Below are 19015 nucleotides of genomic sequence, written 5' to 3' on the forward strand. Positions count from 1 at the left end.
AATAATAATAATAATAATAATAATAATAATAATAATAATAATAATAATAATAATAATAATATTTGCAATGGCAGAAACCCCATGCCCGCCACAGACAGACCCACCTCTCGTTGCTCGCTGCAGATCTTACAAAACCAGACAGGCCTTTTCTGGGCGCTCAGGGTTTCAATGCCGCATTTGGTGCAAACTTTCTGGGGAAAGGAGGACACAGAGAAGAGGAGAGAAGTTGTTAACAAGGCCTGGAAGCAAGAGGAAGATCACCGGGAGTGCAAGGCAACGAACAGGCAAGGATTTTGGGAGCGCTAGTCCAAAAAGTCATAGTCCCCAGTGCTGAGTAAATCTTGATCTGTGGAGTTTTGGCTTGGAGCCCATCAGGACAATCTCCAGAGACATGCACCAAAAGGAGAATCCAAAATCCCAGGTCGCTGTGTATTAATAAATCAATCCATGTCATTTTCAGCTATCATTCAGAGCAGGTGTTTTGTGAAGCTAAGGGGTCTTGTTGAGTAATGCAACACTTTGCATTCGAAAAGGGATTGCTCACAACACTATACAGCAGTGAATCCTGTTTGGGTTTGAGGCTGAATTTGGATCGAAGCCATCAAAATATAATGGCAGAGTAAAAGGGTGTCCCTTATATAAAAGGGCAAAATCAAGGTTTGCCTATGGGAATTTGTATGTTTTAAAAGTATTTTCAAGCTGAGGATGTTTAAATCTGTGGATAAGGAGGGCTGACTGTATCGTGTAAGTCATTTTAGGTCTCATAGGATAGAAAAGTAGGGTCTAAATTAAGCAACCTGTCTTTGGAGCAGGTTCATCAACTTGAAAGGATAGCTCCTTTCAGGTTCCGATTAGAACCCGGAGCAGGTTCACCGCCAAAACCATTGGCTTGGGAACCGCCTGGGTGTTAGCCGCCTCTTCTCCCAGCCTCAAGGGAAACCTGAACCAATCAATCCAGCTCAGGCGATGGGCAAAATGAAGAAATATTTCAAAGGAGAGAGATGGCAGTGGGGGGGGAGCCAGCCATTGCTCAATATAGGGAAATATATATCCAAAAATCAATCCTCCTAATGAGGGAACGGTGCTATTCCTCCACGTCAGTCGGAGGAAAAAATTAAGGCATCAACCGCAGACCCAGATGGTGCTAACAGCCATCGATTGGCGCAAAGGGAAGCATCTGAGCCATTCAACTCAGCCTTCCAATGTTGCTTTGCAACAAAATACTGCAACTCCCAGAGCAGCAAAAGCTGGAACTAGATGCTTTGAATCCCACCTTGAGGCCCATTATTGGCATATTCGATTGAGATCTTATCCAGTGTAAGGATGTAATGTCTTACCTATTTTGCCCTCCGCCACAAGGCTGAATGATTTCCGCACGCTGGAGAAAAATGAGGATTTCTGTATGGCATTTGCCCAAGGTTCGTACGCTGGGAATACATGTGGGCTGCATCTTGTTGCTGTCGTTGTGCACCTTCAAGTTGTTTCTGACTTATGGTGACCCTAACGTGGGGTCAGAGGGGATTTTGCCATTGCCAACCTCTGAGGCTGAGAGACTGTGAATCGCCCAGGATCACCCAGTAGGTTTTATGGCTAAGCGGGGAATCGAACCCCGATCTCCAAAGTCATAGTCCAGCGCTCAAACCACTACACCATGCTGGCCAAGGGGCACAAGATTCGGGTTTGTACGTGGCATTACTTAGTCTTTCAAGAATAGTCATATACCTTTCCGTTGCTGTGTTCAAGATTTCCAAAGCTTCATTTCTCCCAGTTATAGCACTGTTCCACACGAACACAGGAAATGAGATGGATGTCTTTTTAAAATGCAGCATCACCACACAAGCTGTTATTTCAGAGGAAGGAACTGGCCAAACCACCTCTGAGTATTCCTTGCCTAAGAAAACCTTAAGGAATCCATAGGGAGGCCATAAGTCGACCTGTGACTTGAAGGCACATCCGCACAAACAAGCGGTCCATTGCTGCCCTCTCACGGACACTGGGGAAACTTTCAGATCCATTAATGTAATGTCAGTTTCCTTTTTAAAGATTAAAAAAAGATATACTGTATTTATATATATGTACACACACCACCGTTGTCTTGCTTGCTACAGAAAAATGTCATATCGCTCATTTTCTTTTGATTCAGCAGGGAGAAGGAAGGTCGGGGGAAAAAGTGTTTTTCGCAGGGATCAAATGGGGTTGATTAAGAAGAGGAGGGGAAGAAAATTCCCCTCCGGTCCTCTCCGAATTCTAATTTTTCCCCCATTTCAAAACAGGAACCCATCTAATTACTACCGACAGATTTATCCACCGCCTGATTAAGCGCATCAGCCTCCCTTGACACAGCCGCCACTTGTTACGCCTGTTTTGCAAAGATGTGGGAGAAAAGAAAGGGAAGAAAAAAGGAGATGTACGCTGGAGGCCTTGTGAGTTCCTGCATGGCAGGGGTGAGGTTGAACTGGATGGCCCTTGTGATCTCTTCCAACTCTAGGAGACAGAGTGCCCCGATGACAGTGCCCTTGGCAGCAGAGTGGTGAATCTGCTCTGGATTGTAAAACTTCCAAGCATGGAGGGACTGAGGGTACAAAGTTGTGCCTTTAAAATTGGGGTACAGAGTTGTGCCTTTAAAACCCAGAGCAAATTCATGACCAAAAGCCAGAATGGCAGTGGTTTGAGCGTTAGACTGCAACCCTGGAGACCAGGGTTCGATTCACCACTCGGGCGTGAAACCCATTGGGTGATCATAGGCAAGTCCATGCTCTCAGCCTCTAGGGAATGGAATGGCAAACCTCTTCTGAAGAAATCTTGCCAAGAAAAACCCATGATAGGTTCGCTTTAGGGTTGCCGTAAATCTGAAATGACTTGAAGGCACCCAACAGCAACAAAAGATTCACTACCACCAGTCGCCACTGACATGGGACCCTCCAGCATCCACCGGAAAGGCAGACATTGATCTCTAGAACAAGTTGTTGTTATTGATTTATGATGACCCACTAACCATGGTTTGAAGTACACTGGAATGACCAGTTGAAGAGCAACCTATGGCCAGAGGCTGGGTTTCCAATGACCATGATTTGAAGTACATTTGTCCAGTTGGGAGGCAACCTATGGCCAGAGGTTGATGTTCCCATCGACCATGGTTTGAAGTACATTTGAATGATCACTTGGGAGGCAACCTATGGTCAGAAGTTGGGTTCTCATTGGCCATGGTTTGAAGTACATTTGAATGACCAGTTGGGAGACAACCTATGGTCAAAGGTTGGGTTCCCATTGACCATGGTTTGAAGTACATTTGAATGACTGGTTGGGAGGCAACCTATGGTCAGAGGTTGGGTTCCCATTGACCATGGTTTCAAGAACATTTGAATGACCAGTTGGGAGGCAACCTATGGCCAGAGATTGGGCTCTCATTGACCATGGTTTGAAGAACATTTGAATGACCAGTTGGGAGGCAACCTATGGTAAGAGGTTGGGTGCCCTCTAACCATGATGTCAAATAGGTTTGAGGACATAGTTTGGAGGCAACCTATGATTAACAATTTTTATACAGTCTGTGCAAGATCCAAACTGAGACAGTATTGCAAATTCCCAGGTTCCTCTCCCTCTCATTTCTTCCCCCGACTCTCTAGCTCACTGCAAGGAGCAGCACCTTACGTTCACAACGCATGCCTTGAAGTACCACAAATAAATAACTGCTTTCCCTCGCCCACTCCATTCATTCCTTTCCTGTAGAAACCATTCTGCAATTGTTTATATGGTTGTTGTTGTTTAAGAAAATATTGTATGGAGCTTTCAATTTGGGCTCAGCTCCCTGGGTAATTGAAAAGCGCTAAAACGTTTTCCTCGTGACATCGAGCGTGAAGGAGTCTCGCCGCCAGCAAACTAAATGGAGTTCCTGATGGGAAGGCAGCGGAGCAAAGATAGCTGGGAAAATTATGGACTTTGCAAAAATATATAGCCCCGCACCACATCCAGGACGAGCAAATGGCCGACTGCAATCGACTTTTGCAAATTTGAGTGTATCCCATAACAATTTCTGCAGAAAGCAAAACTAGAATTATGATTCGCCCAGTTATGACTTGGCACACATTAGCTTACTCTGGCAATTTGGCTCACTCCCTCACTTACATTTGGTTTACAAGGTTTTAAACAAGGTGATCTTCAAAACCAAGCAAAGCAAAGGGAGAAGGGGCTATCCTGGAAGGAGGTTATTTGGAGAGCTACGGCGTCAATTGCAGGTTCTTCTCTTTGTTTGTGCTGTATTTCTAGGTAGCGAATGCCATTTTTAGACCCATTATAGGATACCAGAGCACAACCCGAGTGAGACCAGACAGACAATTTATAGGTGATTGATAATACATGTGAATGATTGTACTTGACATATTGTTTTAATTACATTGCTAGTTTGGAGGACTTGATTTGATGCATAGTCCCAAGTTCAACCACTAACACATTCAGAAACCATAAAGCCCTATGAGGAGAGACTTAGGGAGCTGGGTATGTATAGCCTGGAGACGAGACAGTTAAGAGGTGATATGATAGCCTTGTTTAAGTACTTGAAGGGGTGTCATATTGAGGATGAAGCAAGCTTGTTTTCTGCTGCTCTAGAGAATAGGACCCAGAGCAATGGATTCAAGTTACAGGTAAAGAGATTCCACTTCAACATTAGGAGGAACCTCCTGGAGCAGTTCCACAAGAAGGAGAGTGGTGTAGTCTCCTTCTTTGGAGGTATTTATACAGAGGCTGGATGGCCATCTGTCAGGGATGCTTTGACTGTGAGTTCCTGCATGGCAGGGGGTTGGATTGGATGGCCCTTGAGGTCTCTTCCAACTCTATGATTCAAAAAAGGAGATCAGGCAGTAGGTGATCCTGAGATCCTACAGAGCATCTACCAGTCAGATCAGACAACACTGGGTTGTAAATGGACCAAGGTTAACCACGGATCTCACCTTTTTGCAGTCTTGGCAGAAGACAGCGGTGCTGCCCAGCAGACCCAGGGCCTCCCCGCAGAGCAAGCACTGGGACAATCCGTTGCCCATCACGTTCTTCCGCATGTTCTCCAGCCGTTCCACCAGCCGCCTGCAAGACAGAACTTTTGCGTCACACCAGAAGCCGAAAGCAGCGTCTTGTAGCCACAAGGTTAGTCGCACCGGGGCAGCAATGACTACCATAGCCATAATACCACTGCTTAGTTTGTAGTAACCTGTAGGTGACCGTGGAACCTTCAGAGCATAGCCACGACGGTCTTGACCATATGTTGAGTTCTGCGGCAATTTTCTGACTGTTACATAAGGAAAGCTGTCCCAGAGTTTCATCCTCTGTGCCACGATTTAACTCAGAAGTCCAAAAATTAGGCTCCATTGGGAAAGTTAATTTTAAGAAAGGCCCCATACAGACTGCCAAAATAAAGCTGCTTCGGGTCAGTTGGAGGTATGCTGTTTAAATGATGCATGCATCCTGAGTCTGGAAGCTGCACCAAAGCTGCGCTCCAGTCCTTAGGACTGGATTGTGTCTTTGGTGCGGCTTCCGGACTCTTAGCACGCATGCATCATTTAAACAACATATCTCTAAAGTGACCTGAAGCAGTTTTATTTTGGCCTGTCTGTACGGGGCCAAAGTTACTTTTTTGGTCCACAAGATGGATGCCGTAGACCCAAAAACGTATCTTTGATTACAACTCCCTTGTTGGCAAGTCACATGCTCTCAGCCTCAGGGGAAACCAATGGCAAACTTCTTTTGAACAAACCTTGCCAAGAAAACCTCATGACCGTAGGGTTGCCATAAGCCAGAAACGAGGCTGAGAGTGTGTGACTTTGCCCAAGGCCACGCATTGCATTTCATGACCGAGCCGGGAATCGAACCCTGGACTCCAGAGTTGTAGTCCAACATTCAAATCGCCAGTCGCTGTGCCAGTACATCACCATACTGTGAAACATTATTTTATGCATTAGAAAGCTTGACCAACCAATGCTTTCTAACCTTAACTACCCAAAGTTATTAGGCTTGGACGTGATTTGCATCTTTCAGTAAAAATTTGGGAATTATACAAACAAGTCAGTAGCCCATATATAGGACTATATACCAATATAGGACTAAATCAGAAAAATCAAGTAGCAACCTGCGATTCAGATGTTATGGCCACTAGCTCAAATAACCACTGCTCTTTAAAAAGCACTCTTGCGAAGCAAGTTGTTTTGCTTGCATTTATACGAATTGGAGGCTTTTGCTTCGGAATGGCATCCGTTGCACTATAAATTAAAGGGATTACAAAGAAGCAACTGCAATGCAATAACTGAAGTTAAGCATTTCAGTTCAAACAGTAGTTGTTGTTCCAGTTCGAGGGTTGGAAAATAGTAATAATCAGCCAGACTTTTTGGAAAATATGAATAATCGGTTTTAAAAACTAGGAGGTATTTTTTTTTAAAGTCATTTGGTTTAACCAAAATCGAGATATACTTGTAATGTTTTCAAGATCTGGGGAATCTACCAAACCTTTGTTAGAGTAAATGAATCCACCAGAGGGCAATAGAGAAGAAATGAGAGAAGAGCAAGGAGAGAAGAAATAAGATATGTTTTTGGGAAAGTATATTATATACTGTAGGCTCTGTTTCAGTGGAAGGAACTGGCAAAACCACCTCGGAGTATTCCTCTCCTAAGAAACCACTATGAAATTCATGGGGCCGTCATAAATCGATAGCCGACTTGGAAAGCGCACAGATTCGTGCACAGAGGGCAAGCGTACCCTATTCTTTGCTGCTCCACGATGTCCAGTTTCTCAGCCCTATGGATGACCTCCAAAATAACCTCCATCTCCTTCGGGTTCAGCGCCTGCGTCCTCCTCTGTCGGTCGGTTTGGAAAGTGTGCACCGACCAACCGGTTTGAAGCCTGGGAGCGAAAAATAAAGCGTGAAGAGAGGCAGCGGAAGAGAACAGCTTCGAAGCACGGCTGATGGAAAGTGTTCACTTTTTTTGTTTTTCCAAATTAAATTGTCCATCACATTTGTAAGAGAGGGATGAGGAAATGTTACTTTCTCCCACATTCATCTTTTGCAAGAGAGGAAGATTTCCACCTCCATCCAGAATACAAAGAACTTTCAAAATTAGGAGAGATTCTTAAAAACCAAAGTGAAACGATATACATTTTCCATTTTATATAAGGGACACCATTTTGCTATGCCATTGAATTGAATGAGACTCGAGCATCCACGGATTTTGTTATCCACGGAGGGTCCTGGTACCAAACCCCAGCGGATAACATTATATTGTGAGCCACTTTGGGTTCATTTGGGGAGAAAGGCGGCATAGAAATGCATAGGAGTGCCTTGGAGTCATTTCCGATTTATGGCAACCTTATCATGGGACTTTCTTGGAAAGATTAGTTCAGTGGGCTTTGTAGTTGCCTACATTCAAGTTGTAGTTGAATGTCACCCAGTGGGCTTCCATGGCCCAGCCAGGATTCGAACCCTGGTCTCCAGAGTCATAGTGCTTGAACCATGCTGGCTCTTATCTAATTATTACAGTGATAAATCCAGCCCTAAGCGCATTTCTCCAGGAAGAAAGGATGGACTGGAGCAAAGCTATTGATCCAAGAAAGGTTAGAAACCATCCAAGCTGTCCCATTTTTAATCCTGAGTTTTGCAACCTTCCAAGGGGAGAAAAATACTCTGCCAACCACGCACCTGGTGCGGTTGACTCATGTCCATATTTCACTCCCGGCTGGCAGACTCGCATCTCCCCAGGTAATTGAATTTCCTTCCAGGGAGGAAACGGCAAAACATCAAAATGCAGGGGAGAGGCTCCATATAAAGAAAAGGGCACCTACCAGCTGGCAAAGTATCCATTACCAAGAGCGGAGGCTCTCGAGTCTCATCTCATCTGCTGCCTCTAAATCAGGCATCCGAACATCTAACGTGGGAGAAACCCACAGCGGTTTTCCACAGCTGGATGTGTTTCCGGGACTACAATTTCCAGTATGGAAAACCATTTCCAGAACAGGAATTCCTAGACCAACTGGACCATCCGTTGTTGTTGTGTGCCTTCAAGACGTTTCCGAATTATGGCAATCCTAAAGCAATCCTAATCCTAGCTATCATCGGGTTTTCTTGGCACATTTCTTCAGAGTGGGTTTGCTATGGCCATCCTCTGAGGCTGAGAAAGTGGGTTTACATGGCTGAGCCAGGATTCTGGTCTCCAGAGTCCATTGCTCAAACCCCTCTTGGTACCATCTGTACTTATTCTAAAGTACTTCTTCTGTCCCTGCCTCCGTTTTTGTGGATGGATGAGAAAGCAGAGGGAATCAGCACTTCCAGGACATATTACACTCTTGCTTTTCACCAGGAGATTCCTTTTAAAAGAAGAGTTCAAGTACAGTATAGTGGGCTCTCCCCATCTGCAGGCTTACCATCTGGAAATGTGAGCATCCGCAGACGGCAAGCCCCATTGTTCTCAATGGCAGCGCACATGGCACCATGATTGAGGACAATCCGGAACGGATCCCCCACAGATACAAAGGACCAACTGTACTTACTTTGACCCGTAGATAAGTCGACCCAGATTTTTGGGGTCAATTTTTGGACTCCCTGTTTGGAGGAAAAGGCTGCAAGACATGAATCAAATAAAAGAGAAAGAAAGGGACACCTACTTTGCTCGGAGGGCTAGTTGCCTGTCGTTTGGACAAACCCACTGGTCATTCCCATTGCCAAAAATGGTGTCAGCCATGGCAGCGGATCACACAGGCAGCAGATGGCCACAAACCTGCAGGGGAAAGAATATATTTTGTTCAAATTATTGGTTTGTTGGTTTGCATACACACACACCATACTCTCCAACAGTCCCGATTCGGCATTAATGGTCCTGATTAGTCCTCCGATGTCCTACTTTTTCATCTTCTTTAGAAATGTCCCAGTTTCTCTCCCCTTTCCTCCCGCTTTGTCCTCAGCTTACTCTGATTGCTGCAAACTGAGTTCAAAATGCAAAAGCACTCTTCATAGAGAAAGAAAAAGGTGGAGGAATCTTGCACTTCACAGTTGGCTCAGGCAAAAGCAAACTACTGCCTTCTAAACTTACGGTAACCCTAAGGCTCATGGGATTTTATTGGCAAGATTAGTTCAGAGGAAGTTTGCCATGGGCTCCCCTGAGGCTGAGAGAGTGTAACTTGCCCAAGGTGGGTTTCGTAGCCAAGCTGGGAATCGAACCTTGGTCTCCAAAGTTGTAGTCCGACGCTGAAACCACTACACCACACTTGCTTCCCAACTACAAATAGATTTAGAAAGCAATGCACTTTTCCTAGACTTTGAGAAGAGAATGGCTACTTGTCGCTTCCTTGGGGAACAAAATCAGCACAAGATGACATCCTCGAAATAAAGTTGGTAACAAAAAGCACCAACAAGAGATGCCAAAAAAGACTATTGCGTTTCCCACCACCGGCGCTGACAGCTTCCGTTCGCGCCTTTGCAGGCCACACAGCTGTGAACACAAGCGTCCCTATTAAATATTTAGAAACCTGTCAGATACATTCAATATTTGACTTTGTTGACGGCAGCGTGTGCCAGCGATAGGTAAAGATAGCTTTGCAGAAAGCGGGCAGCTATTATGTAAAATTTAATAGAAAAGGATGGGGAAAGGGAAGAAACACGTCCACTATCCTAGCCATATTTCAAAGCACATTTTCTTGCCATCTCAACCAGAGAAAGAAACACCACTTGGGCACAGTTTCCGTAAACACAGACCCCTCCAGGGCCTTGGCATCTCCATTCCCCCAGCCTGCCCTCGCTATCTGTTTGCAACTGCCAGGTTTCCCAAGAGAACCGTCGCTGTAAAACAACCAGTCTGGCCTTGGCCCTTTCTCCAAAGAGGAAAACACATGTACAAGCCTCGCACCTCGCCTCCTTGCCTTCCCAGTGGGATGAAGCGCCGCGCAGCCAAAATATAAAATCAAATCAAAATAAAACCACCCACTCCGCTCCGGCACAAACAAGGCGCTGTGCGCCAAGGCAAAATGCAGGGATTCCATGCCAACTTATCACCTTGAGCCTTGTCCAGAGCCTAAAAATAAAAAGTACACAGATGCGGATCCAAGGCTGCATGTGGCCCTCCAAAGCCTCTTTTCCCAGCCCTTGGAACAATGTGCAAAACTTGCAAAATCGGTTTTAAGGTTACATTTCTCAAAGGAAGGCTCCTGTGACTCTGGCGTTCAGGGTTCGAGTCCTCACTTTGCCAGGGAAACCCACTGGGTGACTCTCAGCCTCAGAGGATGGCCAGGGCAAACCCCCTCTGAAGAAACCTGCCAAGAAAACCCCATGATAGCTTCACCTTGGGGTTGCCATAAGTCGGAAACGACTTGAAGCCACACAACAACAACAGATGGTTCTGTTGGCCTAGGAATTCCTGTTCTGGAAATGGTTTTCCATACTGGAAACTGTAGTCCAACAACACATCCAGTTGTGGAAAACTGCTGTGGGTTTCTCCCATGTTAGTGTTTGGATGCCTGGTTTAGAGGCAGGAGATGAGATAAGAATGAATAGCCTGCACTCTTGGAAATTTATGGTTTCCCAGCTGGTATGTGCCCTTTTCTTTACATGGAACCAATCTCCTGCATCTTGATGTTTTATCATTTCCTTCCTGGAAGGAAATTAAGTTAAACCGCGTAGAAGTAACCTTATGGTCACCATGAGTTGGAAACAACTTGAAGGCACATCACAACAACAACAAGGGCTGGTCCAAGGCAAAAGAGGGGGGAAATGACACCTCTTTTTGTGTTTTATGTACAGGGCATTAATTCAACACAAGCAACACACAGCAGCCTTCATAACCCTCCTGAATTGGGCACCATTGCTTGCTTGCCGGATCAGGCTGGAAGCATTATCCTCATCATCCTTGCTGGTGCCACTGTTGGTTTGCAGGACATGTGAGTAGCAAAATGTACAAACTTGTAATTCTAGCTTGCAAAACCGTAAATATTGGACAGAGTGCCAGCCAACTCGGGGCCTTCTTTTATGCACTCTTTGAAACACTCCAAGGTGTCCAAATTTGGAAAGGATACTTTAGAGGAATATTTGGTCCTTGTATCCTAGTCAAGGATTTACATATCTTCTCCCACAAGGTGAGAAACCAATTGTCATTTAGAAACTTCTCTATTTAGCAGAGGTAGGGAAAGGTGCATTTTTGACTTCAACCCCCCGAATCTCTTAACCACTTTTGTCAACTTCAGTCCTACAAAATAATGGCCAAACATGTTTAGCAGCCCTTCCCAAACCTGCACTTGTTCCCCTGTCAGCCTTCAGTGGCACAGAGCAAATGCGGCCAAGGTTACATCACTGTGTTTTCTTAACCTGATGAACTTGGCACACCGTTGGCATGGCTGGGTTTCCAAAAGCTTGCCAGCTTCCCGCCCAGAAGTTCTCGTGATGCAAATGTTTGCGAGGGGAAAGAAACCTCTCCCTGCAGCGGAGGATTTCAGACAGCTTGGTCAACTTTGCAATTTGTTCCCACTTTCCAAAGGGAATCCTTTGCCATTTGTTCCTACTTTCCAGGCAGAAAAGACTGAGGCCAAGAGGTCCTGTCAAACCAAGAGCAGGGTTTTGAGTGACATAGCCAGGTAGTTCACCCTGGACAGGTGTCCCTTTCCAAGCTGCTTATCCACCAATTTTTTTATCCACAGATTCAACTATCCACAGCTTGAAAATATTCCATATATAGATATATATATTCCAGAAAGCAAACCTTGATTTTGTCATTTTATAAGGGACACCATTCCATTATGCCAGTGTATTTAATGGGACTTGCACATCCACAGATTTTGGTATCCAAAGGGGGTCCAGGAACCAAACCCCAGCGGATACCAAGGGCTCAGTGGATCACTGTTTTGTGGATTTTGGATATTAACATCCCTTACTGTAATGTTACTCAGGAGTTTATCACACGTGAGAAATTTCTCTTCATTTCGAATGATAAGAAAGTGGGGCCAGAACGCATTCACGTAAAGTCACTAGTTCAGTGCAATTGCGTGAATGCTCATTCCATTCGAACTGGCTCCCCATTGCCCAAAAATAAGATGCCATTGCCCAAATTTGCATGTGGTAGTCTATCACACAATAACGTTAAACCCCATGATTGCACTTGGACTGACTTCCCATTGCCCGAATTTGTGTGTGGCAGTCTATCATGCAATAACGTTAAACCCCATGATTACGTTCAGATTGCCATTGGATTATACTTCCAATTTCTCTTGTCTGCTAAACTCCTCAGTGTCTCCTTTGAAAACAGAATTCAAAAACCTGGCTATCCCATTGTATTTAATGGGGCTCGAGCATCCACGGATTTTGGTATCCATGGGGGCCCTGGAACCAAACCAAAGCAAATACTAAGGGCCCACTGTACTTTGCACTTACTATTAAATAGTCAAAGAGGCATGCAACAAAACACACACGACACTCTATAACCAGAAACCAGGGACCAAATTCGAATTTCGGAACTGACTCGATGAATGGGGCTAAGGCAGGCCAGAGAAATATAGGGCAAGGCCAGATGCAAGCCTTACCCCTTTGGACATGTTCCTATTCTACCGGTTCCCCATCCACACACTCCCATTACCTCGAATAAGAAATCGCACACATTTAGAGGACAACCTCCTGCGTTGTGTGCCATTTTGGGGAGGACAGAGACCGCAGGGGTGTCTCATAATTTCAATTAATCTCTCCCAGCACGACACTATCCCAGCTTGGGAACGATAGCTTTTATTCCATTAAACCATGCAGACCTAATTTTTCATCTCGCCCGAAGAGTTCTCGACTGACAGCGGAGAGGTCTGTTTATGGGGAAAGAAGAAGAAACGATGAAGGCACGCTTCACTTCTGACAGCGGGTGGTAGACAACAACGTGTCTTTTCATTTTAAATTTGAAAGCTGGCATGGCGCTCCAGACTCCTCTAAAAATATATATACTAAAAGGCATTGATAACGCTGAGGTTCCAGCGATGCACTTTTCAAACGGAAGAAGAACTTCATTTTTATGTTCATTTTTTGGTCCAAAGACCAAACACATGATGCATGCTTTCGAAGCTCCACTGGCTATATACACATACATACATATATAGACTATGTTAGTCACAGTATGTAGAGAGATCTTGTAGCACCTTTGAGACAAACCAGAAGAAAGAAGTTGGCTGCATGCGCTTTCGTAGACTTCAGTCTATGTCCTCAGATGCATTTGGTCTGGTCTTTTGGAAAACCTAAATCTTTGCATTTTCTCCATTGCAATTCCGCTGTTCCTTGGAGGTATATCTCTGCAAGCTGATACCTCTTTCTTCTGGCCGTGCGGCACTGGGAACAAAATCTAACAAAGACGGTGAGATAACATTTGAATTTCGTCAGCAATACAAAAAGGTACTTATTCCTGATTTTGTCAACCTTGCATTGCACGATATCCAGCCGTCCTATATTGCTCTTTTGAACACCTGACAACATTACCATGGTTCAGACTCTTCACTTGGCACAACTTTTGCAGACTCCGGGAAAAAACCCACAGACTCCAGAGCCGGTGCAATCCTTGCCACGTTTTACTGCCCCCCAACGCCGGCTGCCATGCCATTACCTTTGGCTCGCAGGCCAGGCTTCATTATGCTCACAAAGAAACCATAGCAACTTGGGCAAACAGCCCCTCTGTTGCTATGGGAAGGTAGCAGCAAGCCACAGGAAAAAGAAGATAAAGGCTAGGCCAAGGTACGGTGTTCCAGCTCTACATCCTCGGAAACACAACTGGCGCCAAAGGCAAGCCGATGTCAGATCAAGAGGCCTTGGCGGACAAAAGGCACCATCGCAAAAGAGCAATGTTGCAAAGTTATAGGTGGCAAAGCATCAAGGAAGAATCAAATCAGGAATGATCCAGGGCTACTTTGGGCAAGGGACACTCTCTCAGCCTCAAGGGTTGGCAATGGCAAACCTCCTCTGAGCAAATCTTACCAAGAAAACTAAGGATCGCAATTGGGTTGCCATAAGTCGTGTACGGGTTGAAGGCACACAACAACAGCGACAAAGGAGTAGCTATCATCTTCCATAAAGCCTAGCCTGCCTAGCCAAGGGCATTATGGGAGCTGCAGTGCGGAGACTGCTTCAGAGGGTGGTTGGTCTCTCCTTTGAAGGTATTTTGACATGGCGGTAAAACGTGGAGGTAAAACATCGAGGCATTCTCTAAAGATGCCAGCCGCAGATGCTGGTGAAATGTCAGGAAGAAACTCTTCTAGAACATGGGTCGCATAGCCCAAACCCCCCACAAAAATCCATCAAAGGAGCCTTGCGCCACAACAGATCCCATTTCCACACACACATACGCACACCCCAAACTGGGAATATGCTGCCAAGCACTTTAACCCTGCAAGAGCTCCCTGGCTTCAGCAATGCAAGGCAAGCGATGCCATGGTGCACCTTGAGCTTCTGCATAGCCACTTCTGGGTGGCAAAAAGAGCAAGGGATATAATGTTTTTAAGATGGGAGCCCAAGGGTCATCTATGCCAACCCCCTGCCCTGCAGGTATAGACTACTAAAGGTTTTTTGTGAATTTTTCAGCCCATGTGGCCATGTTCCAGAAGAGTTTATTCCTGACGTTTCGCCATCTTCAGAGAATGTTGGCACGGAAGTGAGTCAGGAATAAACGCTTCTAGAACATGGCCGCATGGCCTGAAAAACTCATACAAAGCTACAGCCGCCAGCCACGAAAGCCTTCACAGACAGCTAAAGCGTTCCTAAATGATGCCCCTCCAACCGTCGTGTAAAAATACCTCCAAAGCAGAGACCACCAACCTCTAGTTCTTAGAGTCAAAAAGCTCTTCCTCATGTTGAGGTGGCATCTCCTTTCTTGTCCTTTGAATCCTTTGGTTCAAGCCCTAGATTGCGGAACAGCAGAAAAGAGACTCATTCCATCTTCTACATGACAAAATATTGAAAGATGGTTGTTGTGTCTCCATGCTGTGGAATCCTGGGATTTGCAGTTTTGTGAGGTATTTAGCCTTCTCTGTCAGAGAGAGCTCTGATGCCACGACAAACTGCAAATCCCAGGATTTCAAGCACTGAGCTGTGGCAGTCAAAGTGCTATCAAACTGCATTATTTGATTCTAGTCTTCTCCCCATCACAGCAAGCATTTCTCCCTCTGCAGTTCTAAGAACCACTATTTTGCAATCCCACAATGCTCTGGAGTTAGCTCTACTCTAGGGCATTCTGGGAAAATTAACATGGCAGCCCAGTGCCACCCAACAATAATGGCTACTGCTACCACCAGAGGCACTCAATAGGGACAACCAAAAGGCATTTTTGGCACAGTCGCTCCCCCAAAACTGACCAAAGCAGTGAGAACATCCAACGTTTTCTACTCCCCAAATTCACGAAGCAATAAAAACAGAGGCGCTTCAGCTATATGAAAAGTTTGCCGGATGTCATTCAATACAAGGAATGTTAAGAGAGGCACTTTGCCTGATTCCAAGAGCCAGCATAGTGAAGCGGTTTAAAGTGTTGGGCTATGGTTGCGTCCACACTGCAGAAATAATGCAGTTTGACACCACTTTTAAGTGCAGTAGCACCATCCTATGGCATCCTGGGATTTGTAGTTGCACAAAGTCTGGAGCCATCCCTGCCAAGGGTTACTGGCACCTCACCAAACTACAAATCCTGATACTGTAAAGCGGAACCATGGCGATGATGACATCTATAGTGTAGATACACTATATAGCCAGCCGTAGTTGTTTGAGTGTTGGACTACAATTCCGGGTTCACTTCCCAGTTCAGCCATGAAATCTACTGGGTGATCTTGGCCGAGTCGCACTCTCTCAGCCTCAGGGGAAGGCAATGGCAAACCTCCTCTGAACTAATCTTGCCAAGAAAACCCCAGGATAAGCACACCTTAGGGTCGCCGTAAGTCGGAAACAACTTGAAGGAACATAACAACAACAAAGATACACCACTCTGGGGACCAGGGTTCAGTTTCCTGCTCAGCCATGGAAACCCACTAGGTCACATATTCTCAGCCCCAGAAAACCCCATGATAAGTTAGTTTTAGAGTCCCGTTAAGTTGGAAACGACTTGAAGGCACACAGCAACAACAGCAACAACAAGCTGGAGGGAAACCAAGAAGCCAGAACAACAGGGCCAGGTTCCTCTCTTGGAGATGGCAAACTCGAAATCCCCACTTTTGCAAAATGCAACCTTATCATTATCAAATTTTAGATAGATAAATTTTAGACAAGAGAAAGGCTGCAGAAGGCTGCAGGAAGAAGTTAGAAAAACCTATCCTCGATTTCCAAGGAGAGAGAGCAAACTCCAGACACCGAACAGTTTTACTGCAGCTCAGTAACCAGCAACAGGTTTATGGAGAAGCAGCCGGTTCAGTTCGGAGAGGACAACTTTGGCACAGACATGGTTTCCTTGTGTTTGATTTTGCTTTTTCAAAAAGGCCTTTTACGTTGGGAGAGAGTTGGGAGTGCCCTAAAAGAAAACATGGTCAAAGACGAGAGAGAAAGAAAAATAGACACAGAGAGCTTGCCGTGAAAGTTTGCTTTTTTAAAACTCAAAGATAAGAAGAAAATGCATGCGTGCTCAAGTTTCGGAGCAGGAAAATGGACTTTTTCGAAGGAGTGACAGGTGCAAAGGCCAAGTTGGACTCACCTGGGTCGGCTGAGAGAGAGAACTGTGGCTCCAGAAAGCAAGGAGAAGAGAGAGATCTCTTGTGTGGCAGAGCCAGAGCCGCACAGACTTTGCCGTAGGTGAGCTCCAGACAACTGGCATTACTCAGACATTAAATAAAGAAGGTGCCAACAACCACTGGACCGTAGGGCTGCGTGGGAGACAAAGCGTGGCCTGGATCGTGGAGGCGGAGAGCAGCTAACCTCAAAGAGGTGGAAGCCAGAAGGAGGCATGCATGCATGCACTGTGTTCTTCAAGACAAGATGCTGGCGCAGAGGCGGAAGCCTGCAACAATTAACTTAGAAAAAACCAAGCATCGGAAGAGAGACACAATTGACTGGGGAAGCGATGGGAAAATAAAACCAAAGGTTGGCCCAGCTTGCTTCCTCCTCTCGCTTTCTTCCTGCTTCCTTTTACACAGAGAGTTGAGGAGTTCACACACAACCCAGTTTGCACTTTTCTGAACTCGGACTCGCTCCCGCTACCTTTTAAATCGGACCGCAAATCGGTTCCAATGGCCATGGTTCCCACTTAAAGCGATTCCGAGAGGGAGGCCATGCGCTAGACCCATCTTTTTGAACCTTCCGCGTCTTTTTCGATAAATCGATTACACAAAAGTGCGAAACCGATGTGGGTCAGGATCGATTTAAATTTGCCTTTCAGTCGGCTGGGGCAGGTATGTTTTGAATCGATTCATATGTGAATGTGAACCGCAAGTGGATCGATCGGAGCAAACGTAGTGGGAACCATGCTCTGCTGTCGAATCGACCCATCGATTCGGATCGCGCACCGATTTATATGTATGTGGGAATGAGGTCTTTGTTTGCAGCAACTAAAGTGAGCCAAGGAGGAAAGTGGGAGCCGGAGAGAGAAAAACCAGGACCATTTAGAAAAACAGCTGAGAAAATGGGACAGGAGCGGATTACTCCTGTTTCCTACCAAACTGGGACTGTTGGAGCATACATCACTCTCCAAAGCAGTGGTTCCCAAACTTTGGTCCTCCAGATGTTTTTGGACTTCAACTCCCAGCCAGGCTGGCTGACTTCCTGGAGCTGAAACCCAAAACATCTGGGGGACCAAAGTTTGGGAATCACTTCCACTCCAACAGTCCCATGTTGGCGAAACAACCTCGATTAATCCTTTGCAGTCCCACTTTCTCCACTGTTTCTAAAAGGTCCCGGTTTCCCTCTCCTCCTCCCGCTTTCCCCCTTTTTCATCCTCAGCTTGCTTTGGTTGCTGCAAACCGGGTTTAAAAACTTCACATTTGCATTGCACCCCACTAACTCCATGAGTTGAATAACTGCACATTTGCATTGCACTCCATTCAGTCCCTGAATTCAAAAACTGCACACTTGTATTGCACTGCAATAAATCAGGCAACAAGGAGAGGACAGAGTCTGGCCCTTCCCAGTAAGATCAGGCAAATGCAAACTGCTGCTGCCTCTTATAGTTTATGTGGTCCTATTCATTATCATTTTTTGCCACCTTGACCGCGGCCGGATGTTGCTTGTCCACATATGTGCCCAATTCTGCACAGTGTTGACGGGTGTCCAGTCTGTATGGCGAGGCAGGGCAGGATTAGGCCCTTTTCACAATGGGCAAATGAAGGGAAGGGAAGCCACCTGGACCACATTTGCAGCTCTCTTTAGCAACACTTGCTGAAACCCCAGGTGTCAGCCTTTCAACCCTGTGGCCTTTGTCTATGTTCAGAGGCACCATTCGTAAAATGCTCTCCTTCGTGTGATACTTTCCACTGGGTTTTTTGTTTGTTTGTTTGTTTGTTTGTTTGTTTGTTTGTTTCTTTAAGCAAGGGCACATTTTCCTTTTAACTGGTGTGGAGCGATCGCAGGGTGGGGAGATTTCCCTGCGTTGGAAACCGTTTTCCTGACTGAGTTTTCCTTCCTCCAGTTCCGGTTATTGTGTTGCTCCTGGCTTTCCCTCTCAATCCGTGAAACTCAATCTCTTCTTCATTCACTCAGGAAAAGAAAGCTGACCTCCGGTTTTAAACATTAACTTTTAAACAATCGCCCACTTTTCACCCTTTGTTGTGTTGTGTGCCAGAATTTAAATGCATCTTAATTTGATGTTGTTGTTATGTTCCGCCAAGTCAGTGGTTCCCAAATTCTGGTCCTCCAGATGCTTAGGACTTCAGCTAAAGCCTCAGCCATCTTTGGCCAATGGTCTGGGATTCTGGAAGCTGAAGTCCAAATCACCTGGGCTGTATAGCACTGGATCCTGCAAAGGTGGGCTATATAACACTGAATCTCGTAGAAGCTGGGCTATATAGCACTGAATCTTGCAAAGGTTGGGCTATATAGCACTGAATCTTGTGGAAGCTGAGGTATATAGC

At 45.6% G+C, this 19015-nt stretch overlaps 2 protein-coding genes and 1 long non-coding RNA gene across 5 annotated transcripts in view; 1 reads left to right on the plus strand and 2 right to left on the minus strand.

The window, feature by feature from the left end:
• The window catches only part of LOC121917124, a 24659-nt gene extending 13752 nt beyond the window's left edge, over positions 1-10907 (plus strand). The window contains exons 4-5 of the long non-coding RNA XR_006100961.1: positions 4957-5136; positions 10767-10907. This is a non-coding gene — a long non-coding RNA (uncharacterized LOC121917124). The remainder of the gene's footprint in view (positions 1-4956; positions 5137-10766) is intronic.
• The window catches only part of RPH3AL (rabphilin 3A like (without C2 domains)), a 34974-nt gene extending 17884 nt beyond the window's left edge, over positions 1-17090 (minus strand). Inside the window, exons 1-6 of one of the 3 annotated variants that reach the window (XM_042442836.1) lie at positions 16648-17090; positions 13130-13329; positions 8639-8751; positions 6740-6883; positions 4947-5076; positions 105-191 (exon numbers count right to left, since the gene is read on the minus strand). In XM_042442836.1, the coding sequence (XP_042298770.1) occupies positions 105-191; positions 4947-5076; positions 6740-6883; positions 8639-8715 (438 nt within the window). In that variant the 5' untranslated portion in view covers positions 8716-8751; positions 13130-13329; positions 16648-17090. Of the gene's footprint in view, positions 1-104; positions 192-4946; positions 5077-6739; positions 6884-8638; positions 8752-8874; positions 9015-13129; positions 13330-16647 lie in introns of those variants that run through there. The other 2 variants (XM_042442835.1, XM_042442837.1) reach the window with 2 other exon arrangements.
• Positions 17091-18126: 1036 nt separating this feature from the next.
• Positions 18127-19015, minus strand: part of RFLNB (refilin B) — a 25178-nt gene continuing 24289 nt past the window's right edge. Inside the window, exon 4 of the mRNA XM_042442608.1 lies at positions 18127-18220. Within this exon, the coding sequence (XP_042298542.1) occupies positions 18127-18220 (94 nt within the window). The remainder of the gene's footprint in view (positions 18221-19015) is intronic.

The sequence above is a fragment of the Sceloporus undulatus genome, chromosome 11 (genome assembly GCF_019175285.1).
Source record: "Sceloporus undulatus isolate JIND9_A2432 ecotype Alabama chromosome 11, SceUnd_v1.1, whole genome shotgun sequence".
Taxonomy (NCBI): Eukaryota; Metazoa; Chordata; class Lepidosauria; order Squamata; family Phrynosomatidae; genus Sceloporus; species Sceloporus undulatus.